Consider the following 24,857-nt stretch of genomic DNA (forward strand, 5'->3'; position numbering starts at 1 on the left):
AGTACAAAAGAGTATGCAGAAAAAAACAAAGACAAAAACAATATATTAAAATGTGATGCAAAAGTTCATTTTAATGCATTGAACTGTGATTTTAACCTTAATTCTCAATCTAGAATGGTAAATATTTATTAAAGTAAAAACAAACTAAAGATTTAATTTTTGTTTGATCTCTAAAATGAAAATGAGTACAGGCTTATGAAGCCATATTGCACTTTTTGGTTTATGGAGTAATCGTTTTGTAACATAAAAAGTCAATCTTCAATACTTAAAAATATACAGATGCACCCCAATACTCTTTTGACAACTCTAATAGACAAAACAGCTGTGTAGACTAAACTCTGTGGAATCCAGTGATATTCTTTCCCACCACACTTCCTGAAATTTATTTTATGCATCTACAAACTTCTAAAGTAGTTAGTGTATTGATTTTTATTTAATAGCTCTTTGTGATTTATAAGTCAGTTAAATACCTTTTATGCAATCACAATCGAAATTAAATATACCCCCTTGTGAATGTGACTACTGGATTCTGTGAGCTCAAAGCCCAGGAGATAGTTTTCTTTAAGCCAAGTGTGTGTGTGGTCCCAAAACACCTTTTAGTAATATTTTATAGAGCACATGTGGGACCATACATTTTAAAAAGAAATTGTGGTGCAGTTGATGGAGGAATTATTTTTACTTTATGCATAATATTTTTGAGGCAGGAGTTTGTGTAGATCATTAAAATTTGGACAATAATTTTAAGAAAGTGCAATCCCTCTGGTAAATCTGGAAACGAGTGATTATTTTTTCAAGTGTGAGTGCTGGTTCAGCAGATTCCAGTATTATAAACTTCCCCAATGTGACAGTTCTGCATACTCTTACAGTATTCTTATTTTGAATTTGCATGTTAGTCTTTCTCAGTTTTTTTTAATTCTGATTCACGTCTGATTGCCTCCAGTGTCAATCAGGTTGTGGGAATTCCTTTGGTTATTCTCCTGTTCTTTCAATAGTTGCAAATCAGATGGTGGTGGTGCATCAGCTTTTCGTGCACTGAGGCTGTTATTTTGCACCGATTTAATTTTCTTGTAGTAAATTTGACATGTATAATATATCTATGGTATTAAAGAGGAAAATTTGATTTACTGTTGAACTAAAAATGAGAATGGTTACATCATGGTAAATGTCCTATTGACAGATTGCTTAAAACTATAAGTAGATTTTTCCAGGGCATTGCAAGTAAGATAATGATTTTTCTTTATCTCAGTCTTGCCTTTGTGTAGGTTTCTGTTCTATCACTCCTCATTCATTCTTTGAACACTTCTGTCTGCTTAAAGAAAAGTGCATGAACATTGAGCCCTGCTGAAAAACAGTGTTTTGCCCAGATACTATTTTAACAGATATCAGCCAAACCATATACAGTAATTGGACTGAGCTACTAGTCCAGGGATAGTTAAATGATCATGTCAGCTTTTAAAAATTATGTAGTGGTAATGTCATTTAGTGTGTTTGTACAGCAGCCATATCACCCTGCAACTCGCAACTGGCAACCCACTGAAGCCAAGCAGGTGTGAGCCTGGTCAGTACCTGGATATGAGACGACCTGGGGAAAATTTAAGGTCGCTGCTGGAAGAGGTGTTAGTTGGGCCAGTAGGGGGCACTCCCCCTGTGGTTTTTGTGGGTCCTAATGTCCCAATAGTGACAGGGACATTATACTGTAAACAAAGGCACTGTCCTTCGGATGAGATGTAAAACCAAGGTCCTAAGTCTCTGTGGTCATTAAAAATCCCAGGGCGTTTCTCAAAAAGAGTAGGAGTGTTACCCCGGCATCCTGGCCAAATTTCCCATTGGCCTTTGCCAGTAATGACCTCCATCTATGAACTGGCTTCATCACTCTGTTCTCTTCCCCACTGATAGCTGATGTGTGGTGAGCGTTCTGGCGCACTATGGCTGTTGTCGCATCATCCAGGTCGGGGCTGCACATTGGCAGTGGTGGAGGGGAGTCCTCAATATTTGTAAAAGTGCTTTTGAATGAAGTATCCAAAAAAAGCGCTATAGTATCTAAGTATATGGAATTATTATTTGTACGTGAGAATTTTCTGGAATTTGAAAAGGATATTTGACTTATTTACCGAACAAGTGGCTTAGTTACCTCACTGGCTGATATCTGCTTCAGGGAAATATGTGATATGATCTGCAGTCACTTGACTGCTGTGTAACTATGAATTTTGAATTTTTTCATGCATCAATCAGTTTCCGGAGGAGACAGAAGTGGACCTGTTGTCAAACACCATTGACGAGCCACCTCATTTCCCATCTGTTAGTGACGGATCACACTCAGTGTTCAGTACACCCAACACCCCCGTAGTCTTCTCACCAAGCATTCCCTTCCAGCCCGAGGAAAGCAGGCGAGAAGACAGCTCCTTGTCCTCCAGTGAAGACTCTGACAAAGATGAGGAGTTTGAGAAGGAGAGGCAGCCCTTCTACAGGAGGACAATGTGAGCGCTGTTTGTCCGTCTTCTCAGTGACTAATGAATAACTATCACCACATCCTAGAACAGTGGCTTGCACCATCAACACCGGCTGTGAAATGAATTAAAAAATTTAACATGTTCACAAGGAACCATTGATATATCCTTTTACCATCCATGATTTTTGAATATATAATGCAATAAACCAATTCTAATGGAAATTTACAATGGAACTAGGGGTGATTACCTCTGAAATGTGTTATCTTGGTAAAATTCTAACTACAGACCCACCTGACATTGAAAACTCACTGTGAATCAATTGCATCAGCTTCTGAGTAATTTAAAAATGTCTTTTAATAATGAGGGTCAGTTACCTCATTGTAACTACCCCATTGTACTGTGCATGTGTTTGACACTGCCTACCTGCAGAAGACACCCAGATTTGGTATAAAAGTGTAAATGACAAAGGAAAGACAGAAGCCTGGAATTCAGTCATTTTAAAACATTAAAGTAGTAATGTTGCAGTAGTAATAGTACAGCAGTCACCCAGTGCTTTCAAGAGACATTTTATTTTTATAGCATTGTCTGTAATAATTTTATTTAAGGAAAACCTGAATTATTACCATGAAGAATAATACTGAGCCACTGCATTGGGATAGAGCAGTGCAGGAAGAATAGGTAAAGGTACACATCTAAAAAATCTGACTAAACTCCCAGTGATCCAGAACATGTCTGAAACATTTTGCTAAAATGTATGTGCTGTTACACACATTTCCAGATGCATTAAATTTTACGCCTTGAGTCCACCTTCATGTGCTTTAAATGCACGAAATACTGGGTAATGGTCACTATGTAGAACTTAATTTTCCTGTTCAGTGAACTTTGCACAGATAATTCTGTTAAACTGCTTACAGACAAACAAACCGCAAGAAGTCCTCAGGATTTGCTGCTGTTAGCCAGCTGTTCTCGGAGCGCTGGCCAGGGACACCTGCTAACAGAAGCATCATGAGCTCCACCACTGAGAGGAACATTGATTTTGAGCTGGATGTGCGGGTTGAGATAGACAGTGGCAAGTGTGTTCTGCATCCAACTACTCAGCAGCCTGACCACGATGACATATGTTTTAAGAGGTAAGGAAGGAAATAGTCATCATCTCTCCCAGGTCTTTGGTAGCTTTTAAGGCGACATACTGTAGGAAGTTCACAGCTGAAAGTCGTAAAGGAGTACTTCATCGTGGAGCAATGTTAAAAGCTAAAACTTCTATTGTTAAAAGCTAAAACTTCCAAGACATACACGATTTTTTTTGCGGTCTTGCTGATTTACATTTAACAGGTATTTCTAATTTGATTTAAAATGACATGTTAAATTGCTGCATGCTGTTAATTGCTTGTGATTGATTGTCAAAGGAAGCTAGGCAAATGAGTCTTATTATAGCAGATGTATCGATATTTTGTTGAATACACATACAAAGTAAGTTCATTATGCAGATTTTGTCATCAATGGGGTTAATCGAGTGGGGATCTACTGTGGAAATCTCATGCTAGTAGTTTGTGTGACCACTGCTGGAAATAATACAAGCTCTACCATGTATATAGGTCTGCAGTGCATGCTATGCAGTAGGTTGGAGATTTTTTTGTGAGATCCTGTCCCATTCCTCTCAGAGTCTGAACATGTTTCTGTTTCCTGGCCCTTGATGCCACACATTGTTCCAGCTCATCTGTGAGGGTTTTAAAGTTTATTTAGTAGGGTATCCAAGGGATATTGGTATCTTTCATGAAAGCCGTTGTTACACAAACAGCATTGTCCTGCTGGAATGTTTTCACATCAGGATGTGATCAATGTAGCACCATATACTCAGACTTCCATCTGTTACTACAAATGGAGCTCTATTCTTCACGCATAATCGGTGTAAATTGTTGCCATCCATTTTCTGCAGAATCAGTATCGATCCATTTTAATTATCTTAAGCCATGTATTATTCCTTTAAATTCTGCTTTCCTGAAATTGTACACTTTTGCGTTGAACCTGATTGAATACATATTCAAAGCACATCTTATTATAATCACAGTTCCCTAATGGTTCTCTGACTTTTTTGCCTCCTTCTGTCTTGGTTATTTAAATCAACACAAACATTTCCTTTTGTAGACAAACTAGATAAAAATACAGTTATTAACCATGTTTCCCATTTACTGTAGGTTTCTGCTGCTATTTTCTATAAGTTATTTCCCAGTCTAAGTGGGGAAAGTTGAAGTCTCCCATAATGGCAACTTCTTTTAAACATGTCATTTTTTGTTGAATTACAATTACGTCTGCATTTGAATATTCCTATCACTGTACTTTTGTACCCGTCTGGCCTGTGTAGATGCTGCATCTCTTGATTCTTCTAGGTGTATTTCCTCAGCCTGAATCATCTTTAATAAAAAGGAATACATGTTCCCCCTTTTTTATCCGTCCTGTCTCTGGAGCAGTGTATCTAAACTAATATCACATTAATTGTTCTGTTTGTAAGGATTTTGAATTTGTTACAGATGAAAAGTGTGCTGTTTAGGCTGATGTTTGTGCCGACAGATAAGAACAACTGGGTCTTCGCCTTCCTTTACTTGTGATACCGTTGACTCTACGAACACTATCAGCCACTGTCAGTTACTGTTATCTTATCTTAGTGCCAGATGCAAATCTCAGTTGCACTGCTCCAGAGAATGGGGTCTCCACCAACCACCACTTCTCTTTTCTGCATTTATTGTAGTAGTTGCTTTAATTGTAGTCTAAACCAGCTGCTTCCACTTCCTGGCTGCCTGATTCCAGGTCCTGGATTGGTGCAGATATTTATCTTATGTGATTGTGTGGTGGTGTTTGGTTGTAGGAAATTTTCCCTTCCCTTGCTGGGTTTTGTGCCAGCTTAGCTCTGTTAACTAAACCCTTTATTGACCTATTAAATTAATATGAAAAAATTGAATATTTGATGTTTCCAATTTCTAAATATGTTGGAATTTGCCCTTTAAATTACTTATAAAACAGAATAATTAAGATCTCTAACTTTTACTTGTTAGTTCAAGGATTTCATTAGTAAAGAGATTGGAAACCCATGCCTTAGAGAGTTCCTTTATCAGACGTAGACTGTGTAGTAGTGGACCAACAAGACCTATTTCAAATACGAGTCTTATTTTGCCTTTCTTTCTCTTCCTTTCCAGGAACTGTGACCGTAGTTCAAGAAGCTTAGATCAGGAGTCTCCCCCGAAGAAGAAGAAACTTCAGCCAGCTTACACATCCACGACGCACTTGCTGGCTGGGAAGAAAGTGCCATCTTCTCTGCAGACCAAACCCAGTGACTTTGAGACCACTGTGTTTTACATTCCTGGTGTAGATGTCAAGGTAATTTTCTGTTTCTGGCAGAGACCGAATCAATTAAATTGATCGAGGCAGGCTTTCCAAGTGTTCAGAAATTAGAGATTTAAGGGGTGACCCATAACACCTATTGGGTTGTAGCTCTCTGGGAACATGGGTGGCCACTCCTGTTCTGGATCAAGGATGTGCATTGTTATTCCTCGAGGGATTCTCCTGTTTTTTATTCCTTATGTGATCTTGATTGCTTGATGATACTATTATTTGGATGAGAAATCAGATCTTGATCAGTTGCTAATTGAAAAGAGCTGGTACAGCTTGCAGGACTGTGGGTCTTGTGAACTGGAGCCCGACCCTTGTTAGTAATTTCTGAAGTCTTGGTATGTCCCAGGGAGCAGGTGCTTTGCTGGGAGAATTTTTCACTGCAGTACTTATAGTCTTACCTGGGAAAGTTGTTTGTGCTACCGTTGGCTTTTTTCAGGACTTCTTCATTATATTTTGAAATATATTTAATTGTTTTGATAAGAAATGCTCTGCAGACACGGTCTCTCACAATTTGTCCTGTTTTATGTTTCGTCGTACACTTCTCTTGCTAAAACCAACTTTCACTTCCAGTATACTGTGTTAAGGATATAAATACATCTGGGGGCTATTGTAAATGTTACAGTGATAAAGCGAAACCAGAGATTTCACAAAATCCCCAAATATTTCAATACATTTTAAATTCATGGTTGAATTAGGTTGGGTGACACAGCATGAGAGCTGTTCTTTGAGGGGGCTATCCAGTGCATTGAAGAACCCTATCTTAGAGGGTTCTGAATCTCTGACCCAGTACTGTAAGTGCCTCTGAGCATTGTTTCTGGTATTAAATGCTCTTTTATCTGCAGGTGGAACTACGAGTCTTATACTTAGAGTAGCTGCCTGTGCACAGACCTTTCTCATTATTAACTTTGAAATCATATGACCATATACTATAGTTTTTGCCTCCATTTTTTGTTTGTAAAAGTTTAATTTTTCTTGACTGCAGTTGCACTACAATTCAAAGACCCTCAAGACGGAATCACCAAATGCTTCCAAAGGATCCTCTCTGCCAAGAACGTTGTCTAAAGAGTCCAAGCTGTATGGTATGAAAGATAGCAGCACTGCCCCTCCTCCCACTACAGCCCAAAGCAAGACTAATATGCTCCTTCCTCCCCCACCCCCACCTGTCCCATCAGGTACTGGTAACAATCATCATACCTGCATGCCACTGAAACCCTGGTTTTTCTTCATATCTGCTTTAAGTACTTCATGCCACTTAAATCATTTGAGTTGACCTTGGTATGGATGTAGGAAGTTGGCACTTTAAGTTTGAATTAAGAAATGTAAGTTGCAGTGTTGGGTTATACTTTTTAAAATGGTATGTCTGTGTTAAGTACTAATACAAGGTTGGACTGCCATCCCAGAAATATGTAATTTCTCCACTCATTTAGAATAAAAATGCACATTTTAGATTTTAGGTATAAATGAAAGATCTAAATGTTAACAATAATGACCAAGATTGATTTAACACTAGCAGATTCTACTAGAGTATCTGGAAGAGAAACTGGTAGACTTCTCAACTAACTCCTTTTTGACAGTACAGTGAAGAATTACTTTTCGTAACTTGTGGCACTAATACATTCATTCACATCAAGGTCACTAGCATGCTTTTAACATTTCTAAAAACTGTGTCGGAACGAAAATGCAGAAATGATTAACAGGAGCCTGTGCCTTCTCCCTTTGTCGCAGCCAAAGGAAAAGGAAGTGGAGCGATGAAGACTGCTAAGCTGTATGCGTGGGTGGCACTGCAGACACTGCCAGAAGAGATGGTCATCAGCCCCTGTCTCTTGGATTTCCTTGAGAAGGCACTGGAAACCATACCGATCACGCCTGTCGACAGGAACTACACGGGTATGTGTGCACTGCATGGGTGTGCTGTAGGACTTCCACAGGATGTTGAGCTTGAAGGGTGTAAGAAAACTGTTGGTGAAGGCCATGCGGTCAATCACACATGGTGGAATTTATAGCTTATATTTAATAAATGAAATCCTTACACCTGCACAGTGCTTTTCTGGAAACTCCACTCAAAGCACTTTACAGGTAATGGGGACTCCCCTCCATCACCACCAGTGTGTAGCCCCCACCTGGATGATGCGATGGCAGCCAAAGTGCACCAGTACGCCCACCACACATGAGCTGTCAGTGGGGAGAAGAACAGAGTGATGACACCAATTCATAGAGGGGGATTTAGAAGGCCATGAACACCAGGGTAACACCTCTACATTTTTGAGAAACGCCCTGGGATTTTTAATAACTGAAATGACCTTGGTTTTGTGTCTCATTCCAAGGACGTATATTTTTACAATATACTATCCCCATCACTATACTGGGGCATTAGGACCCACACAGACTGCAAGGTGAGCACCCCCTACTGGTCCCACTAACACCTCTTCCAGCAGCAACCTTAGCTTCCTCAGGAGGTCTCCCATTCAAGTACTGACCAGGCTCACACCTGCTGAGCTTCAGTGGGTTGCTAGTTGTGAGTTGAAATAAGAGAAATAATTATCTTTCTAAAGCAAGTTTAGCTAGTACATTGTACCAACAGCCTCCATTCAGAGATGGATAGCGTGTCAGAGAAGGGTTTATGGTGAAGCTGTTTTTTTTATGCCTTGGGGCTGTCTGTGGCTCTGTGAGCGGCTGCCTCTCCTGACCTGTTACCATGCCGTGTCCCTGACAGCAATCAGCTCACAGGAAGAAGACATGGGCCAGTTCGAGCCGGTGGACACACTGGAGGAGTCGACCACCTCGCTGGTGTCGTCCTCCACGTCTGCCTACTCCTCCTTCCCTGTGGACGTGGTGGTGTATGTCCGAGTGCAGGTAGCGCAGCCTTCTTCACCCCAACTCTCCTCCAGCTGCTCTGCCTTACCCTGCGTTATCCCAGTACTACTGGCCAGCGCTTTCGAATGACTCGTCCCTCCAAATATCCGGCCACATTGGATTGTGAATTTGTGAAGGCATCACCATTTTCTCCATACAAATGATTGAAAATGGCTTACGTTCATCCTGGCAATTTTATTTTTCCGAAGCTGAATAGATTTTCTAGGGGCTTCAAAATATGAATTAACGGAAAATGAATGATTTCCGAATGGTTTGACTTATGCAGCAGTCACGGACTGTTTTACACTACTTGACTCTCTGTGGATTGTTGGTTTTATGAACTGCTGTTCTCTTTATTTCTTTCGTGATTACACGTGCACGTATGAGCATAGAAGCAATCAATAGGTCTTAATCTTGGTAAGCTGCCAGCCTGCTGTTGCTGGGAGTTATGCACGTAAGTCTGTGTTCCCCGCGTGTCAAAGTATATGTATAAGACGCACCAGATAATGCTAAAGCACAGCAGTAAATCAAACCAAGCAGGTGACTTCACAGTGCACAGAGGTTATTAGGTCCATGCATTGGAAGTGTTAGAAGTCCCTGTTGGGAACTGCTGCTGTACCTTTGAGCAAGGTACTCCCCTTGCATTGCTCTAGTGTAAAGGCCTGCTGTATAAGGGGGCACTCTTTCGATTACCATTATTACATTTGTTCTAACTTATAATGGCTATTGAGGCAAAGAGAAAAATCCTATGAATTTATCGTATTTAGTGTAAATAAAAGTGGTAAAAGTAATAGGTGTTTCTGTAATATGTGGTCCATTTCATGATAAAATCTACATCTGTATGCTTACATGCTTACAGTACAATAAGCAGATACGGTACCCTCCAAGTGTATTGGAGTAGCCAAAACATTTTATTCATTTTGTGTTTGTCATTGGGGGATTTATATGATATGATGCAATAGAATATCCGTTTTATTTTTGGGTAATTCCATGCATACATTTTATCATATTAGAAAAAAAAAACATTGTGTTCAACCCAGTGATTTCAAGTCACCATAAATTCTAGGGCTATATTTACTTTGTCCATTTCAGAGTGTAAACGTCAGTATTTGGTTGTGTATCCATTTGAGGCAATAATTTTAATAGACAAACTTCATAGTCTGCAGAGAGCATTAAGCGTGACACTGGTCACGTCACTTTTCCTTGTTCATTACAGCCGAGAGACTGTTAGAGAAAAGGTTTTTCCTGTCTGAACAGACCGTGCCCGTGACGACACGTTGGGTCTTGTTTCTAGCCCTCTCAGATTAAGTTCAGCTGCCTGCCCATGTCCAGAGTGGAGTGCATGCTCAAGCTGCCCTCGCTGGACCTGGTGTTCTCCTCGAACCGCGGCGAGCTGGAGACCACCGCGTCCGCACACCCGGCAGACGGCCTGCACCAGGCCTCCTCCGCGTCGCCCCTAGCTCACAGCGTGCTCAAGCCCGCCGCCAGTAAGGGTATGTCCATGGGACCCGTGGTGTGGTAGGAACACAGCTACCTGCGTGGCTTTTTTCCTCAGGCATTTTTTATCCTAAATTTAGCTGTTCGTATGAAATGAAATGCTCGATGTGCTTGATGACTTTTAAAACAAGAAGCCGTTCTTCAGCTGATGAACAGGCACATGACATTTTATATTCCTGGAGTACTGTCACCAAAATGTTTTGTTTACCTGTGTCTCTTTCCGTTAGTTTATGGGGAAACTTGGGGAAGACAGGATGTTTCGAAAAAGATAAGTCTACTAGATTTATGACCGGGGCCCTTTGGATAATTGCTCTTCCATAAATACAGTGATAGTGGCAACTTGGTGAATCTCACTGTGCTTTGTTGTCTTGATGGTAGCAGATTTTGAACTGAAACACAAGACTTCTAAATTTCCTGCTGTCACAATCCTGCATGCCAATATCCTGTTGAAGATGCCAAAGGGCTTAATTTGAGCCTCTCGGGTCCTGCAGTGGGGCACATCTGCAGTTTTGTCCCGATCATAGAGTCAGTCAAAGAGACTTGAAAAATGTCTTCAAGTAAATATCCTGCTGGCTCAATAATTCCATCAAGGTTAGTCTTGACTTAACTTTGTATTGGCCAGCTGCTTATTCTGCGGTCTATGCTTGTAGGCCCATCACCAGGTCTGGGGAGTCCTCTTGGCCGGACCCGGCATAGCAGCAGCCAGTCGGATTTGACCAGCTCCTGCACCAGCTCATCGGGGCTCAGCTTCACAGCCTGCATGTCCGACTTCTCTCTGTACGTCTTCCATCCATATGGAGCTGGGAAGCAGAAGTCGGCTGTCGCAGGTCTTCCCCCTGGCTCGGGACCACTGGGTAATGAACAACCATGACCACTTCGGTTGCCATAAATGTCCAGAATGAAATGTTTAGGCAGCTATTAAAAGGCATTATTACATTTAAAGTCATTTGATTGGCTACATTATAGACGTACCAGAAATCAAGTTATAATATTGCAATACCAGTGTTTAGAGTCTTCAAGCAAGAAACAACATATGAACACTTGATATCTACTATCCATGCTAAAAAGACAGTGCGGCGCTGTCGGAGAAGAGGGGGTAAAGATCGGTGAATCGGTGATCAAGGGGGGAGGTAGTAGAGCTGGGACCTTTACCAGCTGGATGAGGGAGGAGCAGGCTGGGAAAAAGGAGCGGCTGGATTGTGGGCCGACTGATAGAGGGAAGTGTGTCTGGAAAGAAAATGAATGACCAGGCCCCGAATCACCTCTGTTGAAGTATGTTTGTCCCATTTTCTCTTAAATCCGACATCCTTGGCACGAGGCTTGCTGAAAGCTCTCCATTTCTCTGATCAGTTTTGTGTTCTTTGTTGTGTTGCTGTATCAGATTACTGTCAAACAGATTCCCCCCCCCCCCCCCCCCCCGAGGATAGTAAAGCTTGAATTGAACTGAATAAAGGTTGTTGTTTCCTGTTGGGTGCAGGTACTGTGGATGAGGAGCCGTCCTCCGTGACAGGACGCAAGGACTCCTTGAGCATCAACCTGGAGTTTGTGAAAGTGAGCCTGTCCAGGATGCGGCGCTCCGGAGGGGCCTTGTTCATTGAAAGCTGCCTGCCAGGGAAAGCGGGCAAGATGGACACCACCCTGATTAACATCTCAGGTTCTGCCTTTGCTACAAAACCACCCCTTTAGGAACTACTTATTTACTGTGATATTAAACCCTGGTGTTTGTTTCAGATGAGGATTTATGGCCTGTAATTTTACATAGTTAACCTATTTCAATTTAAAATGTCTTTACTGGGTGAAGGATAACGCAAAAGAAGAAGTGTCCCTGACAAGTGTAGTTTAACAAAACTGTTTAATCCATTTAATAAATAAGCGAACATGCGTGTTTCACTTATAGTTTGCTGAAACTTTCCACCTGCAACTGAATTGCTATACTCCTGTTAATATTGCTCGCCTTACTTGGGTACAACTGGATAGAATGGTGAAACTCTGGGGGAAAGAAAAACAAAGACATTGCAGTTGAAACCGTGTTGGTTTTCCACAGCTGTGTGCGATATAGGATCAGCTTCCTTTAAGTACGACATGAGGAGGCTAAGTGAGATCCTGGCCTTTCCCCGGGCCTGGTACAGGAGAAGCATTGCCAGGCGTCTCTTCCTGGGGGATCAAACTATAAACCTGCCAGGTAGGCAAACTGCGGGGATCGTCTGGGTCTCAAACCACTTTCTACAGTTTGTACCTCTTCAAGTGTCGTTCAGTTCCCTTTAGAACAGTAATAGTTTTCTCATAGGATACTTGGGAAACTAAATGGAAACTTTTTTTGTGCTCTGATGTTTCTCCGAGTAGCTGTAACAAAGCTCAGATGGTTTCTTTCCATTTAGTAGGTATTACAAATATAACCCTTTGAGAAGCTTTACTGTTCTGACTTTGTGAAAGTACTGTACAAGTCCTGCATACAGCAGTGTGTGCGTACAATTAAGTGCATGACCCTGCAAAAAATATTTTTGTAAGCATGCATAAGCAATAAGGTTTGCCAGATGAGAAACCTTTAAAAGACTTGTGTTTTTTTTTTTTAAAAAAACGGTCACAAGATGACAAAGTAGTCTCCAGAAGACTTGGGAAGAAAAATTTTAGAACTGGAATTTGAGTTTCAAATAAGATCATTTGGACATGTCACATTCACTGTCTCTGGGTAACTGATGGAGAAGGAAGTGTGATAGTGCAGTTAGAACAGATGAAGGGTTACAAATGAGGTGAGGCAATTCAGTCCATGTAGCTCCTTTGGTGAAACAAAAGTGAATAGGTGCATCCAAATGAAAGATTATGTGCTTTTGTTCAACTTGATCAGCATGTTTCACTTGGGAGTAGTAAACAACTCGAAAAACATGGGGTAACTTTTATTCACAGTGACTTTGAACAGAAGACCCTAAAAATAGAAAGCTCCGATCAAAGTGCTTCATTCTCCTCTTAAAACTGTTACTGTCTTTGTCATTGGATATCTCTAAAAGATGAGGTTTGGAAGCCTAATTTATTGGTGTTTTTAGTGGGATTAAGGAACGTTTTCCCGAAGTGACAAAGATTGAATATCTACCCCCCAGAATGACAACACATGCTCACATATCTATAGTTTGCTGGCAACACCCAAAGCTTGAGAACGTACCAGTGTTTTTCTGACCAGTCTTCCTACCTTACAAGACATCATTTCTTGAAGGAGCTCAGAGTCTTGTCCCTTCACTGAGGTGTCTTTCAGAAACAAACTTTTATTTAAGGAAGATTTTCCTATTCTCTGTCCTATCTAAATTCCCTTTTAATTTAAACTTGTGCCTTCACTTCATTTTCCTTTACTTGATTTTGACATGCAGCTGATTTAGAGCTAAGTCTGCTTAGCTACGAAATGGATGTCTTTTGACATTGATGAGAATACAGTTGACGTGGGGGGAGGGTCAAGAATATCACAAAAGTAATGAGGCTTAAACCATAATTATGAAAGAGTAAATTAATGTTTTCCTACTAGAATTCGTATTCTCTGTCGGTGTGACACCAATTTCTTTTTCTTCTTTTTTTGGGGTAACTATAGCCTCAGGTCCCGTCACGCCAGATTCCGTCGAGGGGATGAATCAGCACCTTTCCCCCGAGTCAACCCGTAAAGCCTACTGGAGGACATGGGAGCAGCCCACCCAGTCGACCTCTTTCCAGCACGGGCCCCAGTCCCCCAACGTGTTTGCGGACCACTCCGCCAGCAGCACCATGTCTCCAGGGGGAGGGCTCGCGCACAGCCTCAAGTCTCCCGCCGTCTCCCGGTCGCGGAGCATCTCGGACTCCTCCGTGCCTCGGAGAGGTACGCCACAGTGAGACCCGGGGTCTGAATGTGGATAAATACTGCTGGTCATTTAAGAAGCTGCTGCCTTTTCTGTTAAAAGCCATGGCAGCGAGGAAGGGTAGATGTTCACCAGTCTAAATGTGCTGTAGCTTTGCGCAGATTTCATGATATGTTATACAGTAGGTGTCGTGGCTCAAGTGATGAAGGCGTATTGCACAATGTTTTTCAGTTTAGTAATAGAACAATAAAAAAGATGATTCAAGGAATCCTAAGCAAAACAAATCAAATGTACAAATAACTCAAAAAATTTTATCCACTGGGGGGATAAAAAAATATAATGCCAGTTGCACCTAAACAAGCCAGTGTTTTTGACAGATTCTGTCACCAAGACATCCACACCTTCCTTCAACAAGAACAACAAAGCAGGGTGCCAGCAAGGCTCTCCGTGGGAGACGCTGGTTGTCTTTGCCATTAACCTCAAGCAGCTCAATGTGCAAATGAACATGAGCAACGTCATGGGGAACAACACGTAAGTCATGGCGTTTCCTGGCCATTTCTATTACAGATGCTTCAAGGGGCAATTGGGACTTGCTATGCAGCTATGTTTCATGTTCAGTGCAGATTTTTGATTGTGTATACGTGTGGTTTATAGTTCAGTTAAAGTATTTCTTAATTCTTTAGTTATTTTTCTGGTTTTATTTTAACCCAAGAACAAATTCGCAATGCTGTGGTAGGCACATATGTATGTACAATACTGTACAGTCTGTGTCTCTTGCTCAGACATTTAACTGTTCTGCCTACAAAAATATCAGTCTAATCTCAGGTATGTTAGAATGAGTTTGATAAGCTATTAGATGTCTGGAGGAGAGAGGTATCCTCTTAAAAATGCTTAAAAGGTTTTTCCCTAACAAATGAGTCTCTTAAGTGGCACCCCTGTGTTTCTTGCTTTGGTAAGTGGTTTCAGCAATGTGCCAATTTCCTGTTTTATGTAGGTGTGTATTTGTAATTCGGTCATTTTAATTTGTAAATTAAATTTTGTATTTAAAAATGAACAGTCTGCATTGTCACTGATTTTCTTTGTTTTAAAGGTGGACAACCAGTGGCCTGAAAAGTCAGGGTCGCCTGTCAGTTGGCAGCAACAGAGACCGAGAGATCAGCATGTCTGTTGGCTTGGGGAGGTCCAAGCTGGACTCTAAAGGAGGCGTTGTGGGAGGCAATATTGATGTTAATACTCTAGAGATGGTTGGTAAGTTACCTGTGCATTGATTACTGCATTATAAGATTGTCGGTAGATAATCTTTATTGGCCATATACAATTTATTGCATTAGGAATTTCTTTTCGCATACCCCAGCTTGCTCTCCATGAGACACACAGGTACACAGAAGGGGAGAGAAAAGCTTGGGGTCAGTGCAGGGTCTATGCTATTGTATTTCAGTCAAAGTCTAGAACTAATTTTCTGCAACAAACAGAAACTAAATTCCAGCCACTTAGCCTAGACGTCTCCAGCCCTGGTCTGGACATCCCTATTCCAGTTAGTCTCATATAAAGGAGCCCAGCTGCAGACCTCAAGGGCTGCTGTCTGGCAGCGTTTATACTGTAGGTCCTTTTAAAACTCCAGCTACTTAAGAACAAGGACAGGCTTGAACTTGTTCACTTAGGTAATTAAAGATAAAGAGGTGGAAGGCTAACCAGAAACCTTCTCCAGTACAGGAGCAGTGCACCTCTGGTCACCTGTTCCTAAAGATTAGCAGATGTATAAGTTCTTGATAAATTAAGAAAGTATTCTCTTCAACAAAAAGAATCGGTCTATGACCAATTGGTGGTTTGTTAAATTAAGTGATTTACAGATTATTTGGGACCATAATTTGTTGAATAAATTTAAATGTCTTCTGACAGTGGTGATTTAATGGTTACCCCAAAAACGTGATATATTCAGGCTCACCAGGACCAGACCTCATACCTGCAATTGTATCTGTAACACCTCGAGAGAGTTTGTATAGTCTCAAATAAGTTTCTATTGCTCCCTGCTCAAAGAAAGCGAAATCTGTGAACGTTGCTTAAAAGGCTATTATCTTGCAATCTGACACCCTGTCTTCAGTAATATGTATATGATGAACTGAAAAGCCTGGCCAAGATGTGTATTTCATGCTGCTCCCTTCACAGCTAGGGTGGAGGAGTAACCCATTCATTTTGTACTAGTGCACTGCAAGTCCGCCTGACTGTGATCAGAGAGATCTTAAGGTCAGTTTAGTAGCTAGTGTATACTAAATTGATTTGAGGAAAGTAGTGATCTTTCTTGCACCTATGCGTACAACATACAGTATCCGTGCCTTTTTTTACTGTGCTGATTATGCTTTTTATTTAAAATGTGGTAGCTTGTTTTGCTACCAACTTTCACTCCTATACTGAAACAAACCACAATTTTATAACAGATTCTGCTGGAGTTTTTCTCATGGTGTTTTGGATGCTCTATACTGAGTCTCAATCAAAGTGTTTTATTGTATTATGGCCTATAACAAATTACAGCATTAGAGCTTTATTAAAGTAGTCCTTTTAAGAGCAGGTGCACTGTAGTCACATTGTTTTTATAAATGACAAAGACCTGAAAAGAATAAAAAATGTATTACGTTATCACATCGCTCTCAATATCGGCTTATCCAGTTCAGGCTCACAGTGTCCCAGAAAGCAATGGGCACAAGGTGGGATACACACTGGATGGGACAACAGTTTATTTCAAGACATATACAGATACAGCTACTCACACCAGGGATAATTTTCCCTGAAGCCAATTAACCTACCAATATGTCTTTGAATTGTGGGAGGAAACCAGAGCACCTGGGGAAACCCACGCAAACACGGGGAGAATATAAAAATTCTATGCAGATAGCACCCCAGGAACTGAACCCAGGGCTCAAGTATATACAGTATATATACATAATTGTGTTATCTTAAAATACAAAATGTGCCCCAAGTCATTTCCCCGAAGGTATTTTTCATCTTTGTGACACAACAGGACTGGCATCCTTCTCTTGGCAGATATGGTGGTGTTGTGGTTCAGTACCTAGCCTCTAAGTTCTTTATATTGCTTATTTCAGCTCACATCTCCGAACATCCCACTCAGCAGCCCAGCCATAAGATCCAGATCACCATGGGCTCTACGGAGGCTCGTGTGGATTACATGGGCTCCAGCATTCTCATGGGGATTTTCAGCAACGCTGACCTCCAGCTGCAGGATGAATGGAAGGTCAACCTGTGTAACACCATGGATGCAACTCTGTCAGAAAAGAGGTATCCTGTACTCCATCTGTCACTTAGTACACAGCTAGACCAGGCTCGGCTTTTCCTACTGTATGTATTTGTGTTACTAGTGCTCTGTTGTAAAACATCTGGTAGTTTTCACTATTTTTTTTAATTGTCTGAGCTCTGTTTCTTTTTTCAATCACTATTCAGTTTAGTTCATTAACTGTGTATTTGTGTTTTTCTTGAATTCAAAAGTTTGCCGTCATTGCATGTTATAAAGTTGACATTTAGGGATTTATGGGAAAAGCTGGTGCTTTCTGAAAAAGAGGTTTGAGGCTCAGTTCTGATTATCTGCCGTTATGTATTTTTCAGTGAAATCTTTGTCCATGGAGATCTTCAGTGGGATATTTTCCAGGTTATTATATCTCGATCCACCACCCCAGATCTCATTAAGATCGGCATGAAGCTTCAAGAATTTTTTACCCAGCAGTTTGACACCAGTAAACGGGCTCTTTCCACTTGGGGTCCTGTCCCTTACATACCCCCAAAAGCTCCAGTCAACATTGAAAAAGGTTCTGCAGAACTATGTAAGTGTATTGTCTTTTTACATTTACAGTGCTTTTAAAAAAACTAATGTCTTCATAATGGGGAGGTGGTGTAGTGTTTAGCCTTGCTGCTTTGCAGTGCTGGTGCCCTGGATTCAATTCCACACTCGTTCTATGCAGAGTTTGTATGCTCTTCTCATATTCTTGTGGCTGTCCTCCCAGAGTCCAAAATACATACTGGTAGGTTAATTGGCTCCTGGGAAAGCCGTCCCTGGTGTGAGTGTGTGTTTGTGTCTGTATGCTCTGCATCCTGTCCAGTGGTGTACCGTTAATTGCTCCCCCACAACCCTGAATTGGAAGAAGTAGTCAGAAAATAGATGGACGGATGTCTTCAAAATGATGGGTGTTGAGTTAGCCAGTTTCCCTGAAGATGTAGCTATAAGAGGAAATCATAACTCACAGTTCTAGTTATCTGCAGCAATTGCAGTGAGGTTGGTTAGTCATTTTGCTTGCGTGGCTCTGTCGTGTGAAGCTGGTAAAAGGCCGCCTGTTTTTCAGACCTGGATAAAGCCCATCACCGTCACTGGCCTGGCGTGCTGAAGATGATTGCCGGCTGCCACATCTCCCTCTTCCCGATGCCTTTGCCAGAAGATGCTGTTCAGCTGGGCGGATCGATGAGCCTCCATGGAAACCACATGACTTTAGCTTGTTTCCATGGGCCTAATTTCCGTTCCAAATCCTGGGCCCTCTTTCACCTCGAAGAGCCAAACATCGCCTTCTGGACTGAGGCTCAGAAGATATGGGAAGATGGTAATTCTTTTATTAGCTTCTGGTACTCACAAAGGTTAGGCTCCGAGTCACTTGTTAAACAGCAGTTTAACACTAGAACCTTTATTTTAAAGTTTACGAGCTAGATATTTTCATGCATAAAGGTAAGAATGGAGAACTGTGAAGGACAAGGTATACAAACTAGAAAATTCAACGTGGATGTTTTTTGTGTAGTTTTACTTTGCTAATGGATTTGCCTCCATTATCTTGCGTTAGGTTCTAGTGATGACTCCACGTACATTGTACAGACTCTAGATTTCCACCTGGGGCATAACACCATGGTCACTAAACCCTGTGGAGCCTTGGAGAGCCCCATGGCAACCATCACCAAGATCACCCGCCGGCGTCACGAGAACCCCCCTCACGGAGTCGCCAGCGTCAAAGAGTGGTTCAACTACGTCACCGCCATGAGGAGCGAAGGTAGGGCAGTGATGGGTTGGCTTCCTTCACCATTCTCTCCTCACGCTGTCGCATGTTCCTGTGTCGAAGTGTTCCTGAAGAGCTTTTCAAGACTAGGAATAGAATAAATCAGTGAGAAAAGGCCCCCTTGATGTTTTATATTCAAGTGCGTATGCTGGACCACTTCAATATATTGAACTTGTAGATATCAAAATGTTTAGTTTAACACAGTATACATTGACGTTGCATAAATTATTCGATGCTGGTGCTTTTATTCTAGGAAGTGCTTTCCATTCATAAGTTAACTGAATCCCCAGAACTTCCCAGTAAATATGTTTCACATAATGTTGACCATCATAAGGTATTTAAATCCTTAGCACAATACAATAGATTAATACAAAAGACTGATTATATTAACTTTGAGTGTGACATGAATCAGTGGCACCAGCGTGTGCCATTACTTTAAGTCCTGCGTATGCACACTGGTGACATACCCCAATGATATAATGTTTTTAGAGAAAGCCAGGAATCTTACTGAAATATAACCATGGATTGAAATCGTTGTAACGCCAGCATTACAGTTAAGGCAGTGTGTCTCTGAACTGCATAAAAACCTGCGACAAACCCTTTTCATGTCCCTTGCTTTAATTGATTGTTAAACAGGAAGATATACACATCCCGTTTCAAAAGGTTATTCAGTTGTATGCAAACGTTTGGGCACGCCTGGTCAAATTGCAAGTTTCTCAGAATCTCGAAGTGAAAAGAAGATAACACAACCTCTGCAGGGTCCAAACTTAAACATGACACATTTCTGAACATTTTAATGCATAATTACTATTTGCTGAATTTACCGAATTGAAAAAAACAGTGAATATGACGTGCAAAAGTTTGTCAGTCAGTACTAAGTAACACCTCCTTTAGCAGCTTTCAAACGTTTCTTGTAGCCAGCTAAGAGTCTTTACATTCTTGCTTTAGGAATGTTTTCCCACTCTTACTTGCAGAGCTCTTCTAGCTCAGAAATATTCTTAGGTCTTCTTGCACTGTGTGTTTGAGATCTTCCCACAGATTTTCAATAATATTCAAGTCTGCAGACTGTGAAGATTTTGGGAACCTTCCAAAAACCTTAATCTTTTGTTCCTGTCAGTACTTCATGGTTCAAGGCATGTTTTGGATCAAAATATCCAACCTCTTTTCAGCTTCAATTTCTGCACTGGCTCTGGGACATTAGTAGAATTTGTTGGTATTTAGTTGAATCCATTCTTCCTTTCACACACATGATATTTCCTGTGCCACTGGCTGTCACACAACGGATCCACCCCCATGCTTAACCCCCATGCTTAACAGTTAGCAAGGTGTTCTTTTCGTCAGATGCTTCACCCGTTTTTCTCCAAATGTATCTTTTGTGGTTGTGGCTTAAAAGATCACTTTGTGCTTTATCAGTCCACAGCAGTCAGTTCCAAAAAGTTTCTGGCTTATCTAAGTATCGATTTGCATATTGATTTATTTTTTCAATCTGTCAAATTAATCAAATCAATAGTAATTGCGCATTAAATTATATATAGAAATATGTCATATTTAAGTTTGTACCCTGCAGAAGTGGTTAACTTTGAATCTTGCAATTTGACCAGGGGTGCCCAAACTTTTGCGTACAACTGTACATGTCTTTGAGAATAACTGCAGTAGAAGAGTAATATTATGGTTCACTTTTGTATTTTTTCTAGTAGTTGTTCTGATTAAAATAATTAGCATTCCTGCTGTTAAATAGTTAGTTTGGTTCCTGGGGTGGTCTCTTGTGTGGAGTTTGTGTGTTCTGCCTGTTTTCACGCGAGTTTCCTCCCATACTCATACATACTGGTAGGATAATTGGCTTCTGGAAAGATTGGCCCTGTGTGACTGTGTGTGTATTTGGGTCTGTGTCCATCCTGTGATGGACTGGCGTCCCATTCCGGTGGGTACCCCGCATTGGTGGGATAGGCCTGGGCTATCCCCCAACCAGAGAGATTTCCACGTTGCCCCTTGGTTTTGATCACCTATGGAAGGTGATGTGTTAGGTCCATTTCTCGAATTTCTTCCGGTTTTATTTTGATGACCACACTTTTCTCTCCTTTAAAGAGCTGAACCTCCTGAGAAACGTTGACGCGAACAATCCCGAGAGTGGGGTAGCAGCCAAGAGCTCCAGCCTGCTGAGTGGATTCAGAGGAGCATCGAGCTACAACCACGAGACCGAGACCATCTTCGCCTTGCCGAGGATGCAGCTGGATTTTAAATCGATTCACGTACAGGAACCCGAGGAGCCGTCGTTACAGGGTAAGGAGGAAGGGGCCGAATCTAAAGGGCCCAGTGTGGCCGGACAGTACATTTCAATTTGATTAAGAAAGGAAGTAGCCAGTACACCAGCAACAGAGTTTGAACATTCCTGTGAAAGATGGCTTTGATTCTGAAATTAAACATGAACTTTGGCGGCTTGTCCAAAGGGAGGAAATTATTGGATTGTGTAGATTTGGATGATTTTACAAGTACTGGTTGCCTATAACATCACATTTTCAATATAATATCTTGTTACTGACTTAAGGCTTTTAAAAAATCTGGCTCCATCATACTGTACATCTCTGAATTGCTCCATGTTTATACTCCCTCTCATAGGCTCCGTTCAGTTGAGGCTGGTTTTGCTCATTGCACTAGGACGCGAACCTCTGGTGACCCTGCTTTTTCTGTCGCTGCTCCTTTGCTATGGAATGCTTTTCCTCTTACTCTTCTAAGTTATTATTAAGTTACTTACAGTAGAATAGTAAAAGCAAAGACAAACACAAAGCCACTAGTGATAGAATGAATAGGATATTTTGGCATGTACTGTAAGTGCCTGAAAAAGAAGGAGCCACTGATCTCCTATTCTGAATTAATTCTGACCCTAAAAAAAGGATCGTGTTCTTTGTTCCGTGTATTGGAAGAAGTCATTTTTACTTGCTAATTTTGTGGTCTTCAACAGACGTTTCCCACTATCATACATTTATAATTGTTCTGAAGTATTCAGCTTGGCGAAATAGTAAAGTTAATTTTCCTTTTCTGCCGATTTGTGATTTTGTATAACTTATATGATGATTTTCCAATCCCAGAAACCGGAAGCAAGCCGAAGGTGGAGTGTAGTGTGGTGACAGAATTTACTGACCACATATGTGTAACCATGGATGCCGAGCTGATCATGTTTCTGCACGACCTGGTGTCTGCTTACCTTAAGGAAAAGGAAAAAGGTGAGAATGAGGGTTGTGCTGAACTACTTTCCGGCTGCTGTACAGTACCGCATCACCCACAGTACAGAATACTTTCAGTACCTGAAACCCTAGATAATGTATAACATTTAACTTTCAATTTCATTTGGTCTTGAATATGATGCGAGTTATAAAACTTCAAAGGTGTTCTTCAGTATGTTTTGCATAAAATCTGCTTTGGGAGCAGACTGGAGTAATACCAGAATTACAGAAACAACTGAGCCTGCCTTGCTCTAAAATGTAAAAAAGGATAACAAATATTGCATTATGTTTTCAAAATCGTTTAGATAATTGTATCATAATAAATGATTAGTGTTACAGAAATATTATTAGGCCAGATTTTGCCTGTTTAATGACTGCAAATCTACACAATTCTAAATCCAGCTTATTTTGATTGCGTTGCAGCTCTCTTTGCGCCTCGCATTTTTGCTGCCCGACCGGGGCAGAAGAGTCCGACCGCCGTCCACGACGAGAACTCCACGGAAAAAGACAAGGAGGACACAGTGAATTACACGACTGTGGACTGGCGGGAGTTTGTGTGTAACACGTGGCACCTGGAACCCACGCTCCGGTAAGGCGGATCGGGATCGTGACCTGGCATAGGCCTCGTTCCCCTGTTCGGGGGCTGCGTTCTGCTCGGCGACGAGTATCTGTGTGGAGTCCTGCCGATCAATCCAGCGTTCAGCCTGGTTTTATTTTCATTGGAGACGCATTGATCTGAATACAGGCAGAAAAGCCATGGACTATGAAAATGGGAAATATTAAGGGATTTGCAGACATTTGATAGCTTATCTGTCGCTGTCGTTGATTTGATCAGTGTATCGGATTTGTATTTTTGCCACACAGAAGGGCTTACTGTACTGCACAAAGTTTAAGACTAACTTCATGATGTGTGTGACATGAAATGTCATGTTCTTGCCTCCTCCCAGATTTACCAACAATCAATGGTTGGATTGAATTTTATAAACAAAGTTTACATAATGGACAAATGAACTTTTTCAGTTAAATGACAGATGAACAGATTTGTCAGATATTGGTCAGGGTGGGTTAAGTACATTAAGCCCTTTAAGGTCTGAGTTTGTGGAGATACAGAATAATTGAAACTAGAATTAAGAATTTTTCATAATTTTTCCCCTCTTCATAAATCATAAAAAATGTATCTTCCTCATTTTGAATGTATATAGTTCGGTTTAGAAGTAAAATAGTTGTAAAATATTAAAGGAACAGACATGAACAGTCTAAATTTTCCTGTGTAATGTATATTGGTAAATTGGTATTATACAATATTTTTTTCATGTCATCTGTATTCAAAATTGTGTTATCTCTTTCTCTAAAATAAAAAGGAATGTCACTTTCTGCGATTTTCATTTAGGGTGTAATGTTTGTATCCCTCAGGTTAATTTCGTGGACTGGCAGAAAGATTGACCCTGTGGGGGTCGATTATATACTCCAGAAACTGGGATTCCATCACGCACGCACTACCATTCCCAAGTGGCTTCAGAGAGGGGTGATGGACCCCCTGGATAAGGTCCTGTCGGTCCTGATAAAGAAGCTGGGCACTGCGCTGCAGGATGAGAAGGAGAGGAAAGGCCGAGACAAGGAAGAACACTAACAAACCCGTTTGGTCTACCTGCACCGCTCTGTGAATTGGATTTTAAAAACGTAACCTTGAAATGTGAAAAGCTGTGTAAAAAAAACAAAAAGATGTATTTAAAATAATTTTAAAAAATGCACACACTGGATATTTCCTCACTGCTGTATACTACTACCTTTCCATTAACACTATTATTCCTGAACTACAAGAGTTTGAGCTTAGATGTGTACTAATGGTGCATGCTGCCACTGTATGGATTTTTTCAAGTGTTGCAACAGCTGTTGTATTGTGTATATTTTGAACAAAACCGAATAGGATAAATTGTTAAACTGCTGCTTAGCATTCCTTTTTTTAAAATGAAATGTGCAATAGACTAATGTATATAAAACACTGTATTGACTCTTTAATGTGAATTTCATAAATGTGTTGATTTTCTTAACATAATAAACTCATTGCCATTATGGTATTTCTCTGCTTTCTTGGTGATTTTGAGTACATGTAAGCTTTCAAAGTCCACAGATGACACCAGTGCAGGTTTTAATGCTAAACTGAAGGTAAAATTCTTAAAAACAATGAAGCTTTTGAGGGCACAACCTGGGTTCTCTTTGTTGGAGTTAAAGCCGCACCATTGCCACATCGATTAAAGTGATTTTTACCATATTGTTGTGTACCATAACGAATTTAAGATTTTTTTTCCCTCCCCTATTCTGCCTCAAATGATAATCCAACTAGCCTTCTTGGAAATTGTGAAGGAAGTGTGCTTGCCAGCAGAGATATGCAACGTCTCTATGATGTTTATTCCATATTTCTAACAATCAAAGGAGGTTATCAGTAAAATGCATGCTTGTGTTTTAAGAAAAAAGTTTAGGAGTTGTAAAATGTTATGACAGTGGTGCTTTCATCCTACCTGGATGGCTGTGCCATAGAATCTGTCACAGTTGGGCGCCTTCTTTGGAAATTTATTCTTACAGAATTATGGA

General features: G+C 40.9%; 1 protein-coding gene across 12 annotated transcripts in view; it reads left to right on the forward strand.

The window, feature by feature from the left end:
* Positions 1–24,343, forward strand: part of bltp1 (bridge-like lipid transfer protein family member 1) — a 121,433-nt gene extending 97,090 nt beyond the window's left edge. For 6 of the 12 annotated variants that reach the window (XM_088917992.1, XM_088917995.1, XM_088917999.1 and 3 more), the window contains 21 exons: positions 2,233–2,477; positions 3,365–3,580; positions 5,642–5,822; positions 6,820–7,009; positions 7,563–7,724; positions 8,551–8,690; positions 9,985–10,183; positions 10,838–11,041; positions 11,665–11,841; positions 12,232–12,369; positions 13,762–14,022; positions 14,380–14,533; positions 15,093–15,250; positions 17,101–17,293; positions 17,618–17,832; positions 18,349–18,600; positions 18,835–19,038; positions 21,130–21,324; positions 22,131–22,265; positions 22,689–22,854; positions 23,679–24,343. In XM_088917992.1, coding sequence (XP_088774118.1) covers positions 2,233–2,477; positions 3,365–3,580; positions 5,642–5,822; positions 6,820–7,009; positions 7,563–7,724; positions 8,551–8,690; positions 9,985–10,183; positions 10,838–11,041; positions 11,665–11,841; positions 12,232–12,369; positions 13,762–14,022; positions 14,380–14,533; positions 15,093–15,250; positions 17,101–17,293; positions 17,618–17,832; positions 18,349–18,600; positions 18,835–19,038; positions 21,130–21,324; positions 22,131–22,265; positions 22,689–22,854; positions 23,679–23,895 — 4,002 coding nt within the window. In that variant the 3' untranslated portion in view covers positions 23,896–24,343. The remainder of the gene's footprint in view (positions 1–2,232; positions 2,478–3,364; positions 3,581–5,641; positions 5,823–6,819; positions 7,010–7,562; positions 7,725–8,550; positions 8,691–9,984; positions 10,184–10,837; positions 11,042–11,664; positions 11,842–12,231; positions 12,370–13,761; positions 14,023–14,379; positions 14,534–15,092; positions 15,251–17,100; positions 17,294–17,617; positions 17,833–18,348; positions 18,601–18,834; positions 19,039–21,129; positions 21,325–22,130; positions 22,266–22,688; positions 22,855–23,678) is intronic. The other 6 variants (XM_088917996.1, XM_088918002.1, XM_088917997.1 and 3 more) reach the window with 4 other exon arrangements.
* Positions 24,344–24,857: the final 514 nt, after the last annotated feature.

This window comes from Atractosteus spatula, chromosome 1, assembly GCF_055471065.1.
Source record: "Atractosteus spatula isolate fAtrSpa1 chromosome 1, fAtrSpa1.hap1, whole genome shotgun sequence".
Lineage (NCBI taxonomy): Eukaryota > Metazoa > Chordata > Actinopteri > Semionotiformes > Lepisosteidae > Atractosteus > Atractosteus spatula.